The sequence below is a fragment of the Octodon degus genome, unplaced genomic scaffold (assembly GCF_000260255.1).
Source record: "Octodon degus isolate 3935 unplaced genomic scaffold, OctDeg1.0 scaffold00021, whole genome shotgun sequence".
Lineage (NCBI taxonomy): Eukaryota > Metazoa > Chordata > Mammalia > Rodentia > Octodontidae > Octodon > Octodon degus.
The window spans coordinates 841,882-848,016 of NW_004524597.1; the positions used below are offsets into that span (position 1 = coordinate 841,882).

The 6,135-nt window shown below is 51.2% G+C and overlaps 1 protein-coding gene across 7 annotated transcripts in view; it reads right to left on the reverse strand.

Moving 5' to 3' along the window:
* Nucleotides 1-6,135, reverse strand: part of Ciita (class II major histocompatibility complex transactivator) — a 46,900-nt gene that overhangs the window by 16,226 nt on the left and 24,539 nt on the right. For 4 of the 7 annotated variants that reach the window (XM_023711684.1, XM_023711687.1, XM_012513979.2 and 1 more), the window contains exons 4-9: nt 4,935-4,997; nt 4,704-4,784; nt 3,281-3,325; nt 2,320-2,472; nt 1,771-1,917; nt 459-623 (exon numbers count right to left, since the gene is read on the reverse strand). In XM_023711684.1, coding sequence (XP_023567452.1) covers nt 459-623; nt 1,771-1,917; nt 2,320-2,472; nt 3,281-3,325; nt 4,704-4,784; nt 4,935-4,997 — 654 coding nt within the window. The remainder of the gene's footprint in view (nt 1-458; nt 624-1,770; nt 1,918-2,319; nt 2,473-3,280; nt 3,326-4,703; nt 4,785-4,934; nt 4,998-6,135) is intronic. The other 3 variants (XM_012513980.2, XM_023711686.1, XM_023711688.1) reach the window with 3 other exon arrangements.

Sequence of the window (6,135 nt, forward strand, 5' to 3'; positions counted from 1 at the left end):
TTTTTTTTTTCTTGAGACAAAGGCTCACTATTCCAGGCTGGCCTTGAACTCACTATGTAACCTAGGCTAGCCTCAAACTCACTGTGATCCTCCTGCTTCAGCCTCCTGAGTGCTGGAATTACAGGTGTGTGCTACCACCACCTGGTTTTTCCTTTTTCTTTTAATTTGTTTTGTCATGTACATTAAAAGTTTTCACAAAAAAATTACAGTATCTATATGAAAATCAGAACTGCTAAAATCAGGAGGCCTGGCCACTGGGTCTGCTTTCTTGTCAGGAATAAGCAGCCGGAGGCTGATGAGCAGGACATGGATTCTGCAGCTGCCCCCTGCCTTCCGCTGCACCCTTGACTATCTTTAGACCCTCCCTCCTGACTTGTTTAACTCATACACATGACCTGCCTGTCCCTGCAGGTGGCTCTGCCCCATGCAGGGACTTGCCCAGCCCCAGCAGTCTTCACCTGTCACATCTGTGCGGGAAGTCAGGGCTGGCTCCGGCATGCTGGGCAAGTCAGCTGCAGAGGGAGCAAAGGGGCTGGTGGAGCCGGGCCGGGCTGGGGACTTTGGGAGGCTGTTGACAGCAGGGCCACTGGAAGAGAGAGTGTGGCTGGCCTGGGGCACTTCACCTACATTGCAAGTAGAGAAGGGTGTGAGAACAATTAGGTTCCTGCCCACCGACCCTCCCAGTCACCTGGACTTCAAAGCAAGCAGAGGAGTTTGGCACGTCTGCAGAGGGGAGAAAGAGCACCCAAAGGAGGACATTTCAGGATAAAGCCAAGGAAAGAACTCTGGAGCTCCTAGAACCCCCAAGCCTTGGTTTCCCCAGCAGTGCAATGACTGCAGTCAGCTTGCAGGGTACTTAGGATACATGCTACTATAGCCTTTTAAACACCATATGGTCAGTGCTTGTTTTCCTGGATATCACGAACTTCTTATTTCCAGGACAGCAGTGCATTATACAGAAATTGGAAACCAGCAAAGGATGCTCTTGACTCAAGTGGAAGCATTCTCCCACGTCATCCCTGAAAGCCCAGATATGCCATCCCTGGGCCTATGTGCAACCTCTTAACATGGCAAGATCATTTTATTGATAAGGAAAACAAAATAACAATGACAAAAATCTGAGAAACTAGGCGAGGGCACACACCAAGCTGTTCACACCAACACATTAACAAGGAAGGAGGGCTGGTGAGATGGCTCAGTGGTCTAAAGCACCTACTTAGAACAAGCTTGGCAAAGTACAGAGACCGCGGTTCAATCCCCCAGCACCACATGCCAGCCAGCCCCGCCCCCTGGTGGGCTGAGCTGGACACACACACACACACACACACACACACACACACACATAAATAAATTAAAAAAAAAAAAAAACAAGGAAGGAGACACTCAGTTAATGCTTGGAAGAGCCTATTATTTGGCTCATTAGTGAGCACGTACTGACATCATGTGAAAGTGACAGACAAGAGGCTGCATAGCCACTCTTGGTCACACATCCAGACCACCTCATGGAGCTGCTTTTATATCTGAGAAGTAGAAATAAAGGAAGGTGTGCTGGGGCTGGGGTTGTAGCTTAATGGCAGAACCTTTGTCTAGCAGGCACATGGCCCTGGGTTCCATGGAAGCACCATAAAAAGAAAAGAAAAGAGAAAGGAAAGGGGGAAGGAAGGAGTGGTGGGGAGGAAGCACAGAAGACGCTGTGCCACAGTTGCCAAATGTCCAAGGTAGGGGGGATCAGGTCAGGTAGGAAGGAGGGGGCAGACCTGAAACACTCACCACGGTAGATAAATATACTGGAGACCCCTGTGCCCAGCCCTGACACCTGCCAGAGCCCCTGGGACAGAGTGGGGAGCGTGGAGAGGAACTGAATGGGCCCAGCAGGGAGAGTAACGCAGCTCACCAAGGACGAGGAGGGGGGTTCCGCTGCAAAACAAAGCAAAGAGGTGGGATCTTCACAGCTCTGTCTCTCTGGTTCTGTTCTGTGATGATGGGGTTAACCTCTGACACCCACACAGAGCTCTAATGCTCCAAGGGAAGTGCCTATGGTGGTGTCCCCAGCACCTAGCAGGGTGGTTGGAAGAAACCAGGGCTCCAAGAACAAGTGATGAGAGAACACAACTGGTGGGCGGACTCTCCCACTGGCAGAGATACTCTCCTGGCCTCCTGGAGTGGTGGTTCCTGCTGAGACTGGGCGGGATGGGAGGAAACTGATGGGGACTGAGGAGACACTGAGGATACATGCAGAGGTGTTACTCCTGGGAATCCCTACCTAGCACCAATACCCAGGAGGGAGGGAGCTGGCCCCCTCCAGGCCCCTGCACCTACCAGACGCCTGCATGGCTTCCCTCAGCTGAATCTGGCCAGGTTCTGGCATCTGATTGAATAGAGCATGTGGTGGCTGGCAGGACAGCAGGGAGGAGTAGCTGGCTGGCCCCACCAGGAAGCTGCCAGTCACCATGGGCCCAGTGAAGGGTTCATCTGTTGAGGAGAGTGCTGTATCAGAAGCTGCAAGGGCCTCCTCGGGTGGGGAGGGCTCCTGGCACTATTAGAAGAAACATCTATCCCATGCCCATTGCCATTTGCTGTGGTGCTGACAGCCCACAGTTTGTGTAAGCCATGCTCAGCTGCTGTCTGTGACCAAGCCTAGAGCATCTCAAACTACCATGGTCAAGGTCCTGCCAGATGTCTGTGCACTCTGCCTAAAGGAGAGCAGAGGCCATATGTGTGGCCACCCCTGCCAGAGCGGGAGGTTGCTGATGTCCTCCTGGATGGGAGGGACATGCCTTCCTCTTCAGAGTGACAGCTTCCTGAGAACCCAGCCAGGTCTTCCTAGGCAGAGCTCCTGCCTTTGCCATCAGACTGAATTTGCAGGTGCTTACTGGTCTTGAGGAGGTCCCCCCCACCCATGGTGATCCCTGAGAACAGAGACTCAGCCTTCTCCCTTGGACTAGAAGCCTTTTGGTCTTTGGTCTGCTCTCTACTCCCTTCTGGTCCCCTCCTTTTCCATAACAACTGGGGTTGGGGAGGAGAAGAAGCCCCTGGTGGGAGATGGTAAGTTCGGGTGGGGTGGGGTGGGGATCAGCTCTGCATCAAAAGAGTTAAGGAGGGGCCCATATGGGAGAGGCCTAGCAGGAGAAGCTAAGCCTCCCAGGATCCTCACATACACCACCTCACAGTAGCTGTGTAATCTTAGACAGCTGACTCTACCTCTCTGAGCCTTGGCTTTCAAGACCTACTTCTATGGGCACCAGTGAGGAGGCCCAGCTCCCAGCCCTGCCCTGCTCACCTAGCTTTCTGTGCTTCACGTCTGTATGATGCTCCTCTGGGAAAGCTGTGGAGACAACATGGCGATCAGAGCCCCAGGGAAGCAGCCCCTCCCAATGCAGGAGGGTCACAGATGCCCACAGGCCAAGAGACCTCACTTGAACAGCAAGAAGGGCCTCAGGGGTGCTTCCCCTGCCTTCTTCTAACTGCCTGCCCCAGCTCCTCCTCAAACTGAACTCAAAAGACAACCACTATATGCTCTGGCAGCCTTCGCCAGCATGTGCCTGTGTGACACAGCCTTGGACCCTCCTGCGCATCAGCGTAGAGGCTCCCCTGACTTGTACTCCCCAGATTTGTGTCTCCAAAGCAGTGGGAATACACAGAGAATCAGTGAACACTTTGCACATCAAAGATGAAGAGTCCCTCACAAGTGGTCAGCTGGGGTCACATGCCCAATGGCACAGCCCTGAAAGACGACAGGATGCTGAAGGTGTGGGCTCTGCAGTACACTGGGCCAGGTACCGGAAGTCACATGGTGGATGGGGAGGGATAGTGGAGAGGACGGATGGGCGATAATGCAGCACAGCTGGAGTTTGCCGTAGAATCTAGGCAGCAGGAATCCAGGCATTTATGGTGTGATCTCATTGCCTTATTATACGTTGAAATTTGCATAATAAAATGATGGGAAAATATTTATTGGATGAAAATAGAAAGTCAAGAAGAAAGAAGAAAGAGAAAGAAAGAGAGGAAGAGAAGGAAAAGACAAGAGAAAGGAAAGAAAGCAAGAAAAGAAGGAACGGGAAGAGGAGGAAGAGAAAGGAAGGAAGGGTAGGAAAAAGAGAAGAGAAGGGAAGGGAAGGGAAGGGACAAAGGGCAGGGAACTTAGCAGAGTGGGGAGGAGTCAGATCATATGGGCCTTGTAGGAAACACTGTGTAATAACTAGAAGATTAGCAGGGTCTTATCTGCATTTAAAGGCTCTTGTCAGCTGTCACTTAAGGACAGACCAAGGAGGCAGAGAGACTGAGTAGGAGGTTCAGAGAGGTGCAGGTACCTGGCCAAGGTCACACTGACCATATATAACAGGTCCAGGATTCCAACCCAGTTCTTGCTAGGCAAGCACTTATTCTACTGAGCCATCTCCCCAGCCCTAGTTCTTGCTGCGGCTAGGACTTGTGCTTAAACTGATCTTTCTCAAATATCAGGGTAGCCATGTAGAGCAGAAGAGAAGCCAGAATAAAGAGTCATTTCAGGAATGATAACTGACAGGGACAGAACCTTACTGAGAGAGTGGCCAAGTGCTCGTGGGCTGTATCTTTCTTCCCTGGGTCACCAGCAAGCAGTGAATACAGAGAGGCAGCGGCGGACCCAAGGCATGTGAGAGTCACAGCAGGCTTTGGAGCCAAGAAAGGGCCAGGCCAGATGGGTCAGGGAGTGGCTTACTCACATCTCTTCTGACTTCTCTGCCCTGCTTCCTCCAGCACCTCCACACTCTCACTGGACACCTCTTCCAGTCCTATGTGCTCTACTTTGGAGAAAGACCAGAGACAACTCACAACTGGTGGTGGCCCTGAGCAAATCCAGGTTGTTCCTACACTGGGGAGGGAGGGGTGGTCACCAGGGATGATGATGTTCTAAGGACAAGGCAGGGGGCTGAGACCTACTAATCCCAACTTACTGAAAATGTCCTTGCTTGGGTCCTCCAGCTGGGCATCCTGGAACACATACTGGTCCAGTTCCGCTGAGCAATAACAATAAAAAAAAAAAAAAATCACCATCAGCAAGGGCTTGCTGAATGTCTACTGTGTGTTCAGTCCGGGCCCAGCACACAGTAGGAGCTCAACAAACATTGCTGACTGCATAAATGAGCAAATGAATAAATGAATGCTGACCCTCTATGGGGTTTTAGTAGGAAGGGGTGAGGAATGTGTCCATGAAAATATCCTACTCACACAAGTCATGCAAGTAAAAGTGGGCATGGGGTCTGAATTCAGATCCTACTTCTCCACTCCTAACTGGGCAACCTTGGATCAGTTACTCAACCTCTCCAGGTCCCCCAGTTTCTAATCTATGCAAGGAAAATATATAATGCCTGTAACCCAGGGTACATGGCAATGATTAGAAGCTGTGCATTTAAAACATTTGATACAGTGGTCAGTATCCAGTGGACATACCATAAATGTGGTTGTTTATATGAAAAGACACATGACTTGGAGCCACTGGAAGAAGAGCTGTCACAGCAGAAAGTCAGAGGAAAGAGTGGAGAACAAGTGGAGCAGTCAGAAAGGGCCTCCTAGGGGAGGGCCCTGGAGCTGAGTCTGGGTAAGGAGAAGCATGTTCCAGGAGGAGGCTGGATGGCTTTCTGGATGGTGGGGACAGAGTGAGCAAGTTTTTAGGGCATGAAGAAGCAGCAATTGCATAAAAATTTCATGTTGGGGAAAACTAGGGCTTGGTTTTTATGAAAAGCACTGGGGAGCCTTGGAAGACGTGTGAACTGAGGGATGAAGGTGCTGGTGGCAATGGCAGTGATGAAGGCTGCAAGATGGTACCCAGTACCTACAGAGGGTTTGCTCTGGGCAAATTCCTTTGCTAAGTGCTTCACCCATAATCTTCCTAACCACCTAACCACCTACAGACAGCTGGGGTTGTGACCCCCTTCGCACACATGGAAGCTGAGATAGTGATGCGTCAGAATGCCACAGTGACTGCTCGCCAGATGAGGACCTAGCCTTCCAGAAGCATGGGAGAAACTCAGGGACTGGAAGAACAGTTTAGGGAAGGTTCTCTCTCAGTAGCTCAGCACCTTCCACCTCCTGTAGAGATGCAGAGAGAGAGAGAGAGAGAGAGAGAGAGAGAGAGAGAGAGAGAGAGAGAGAGAG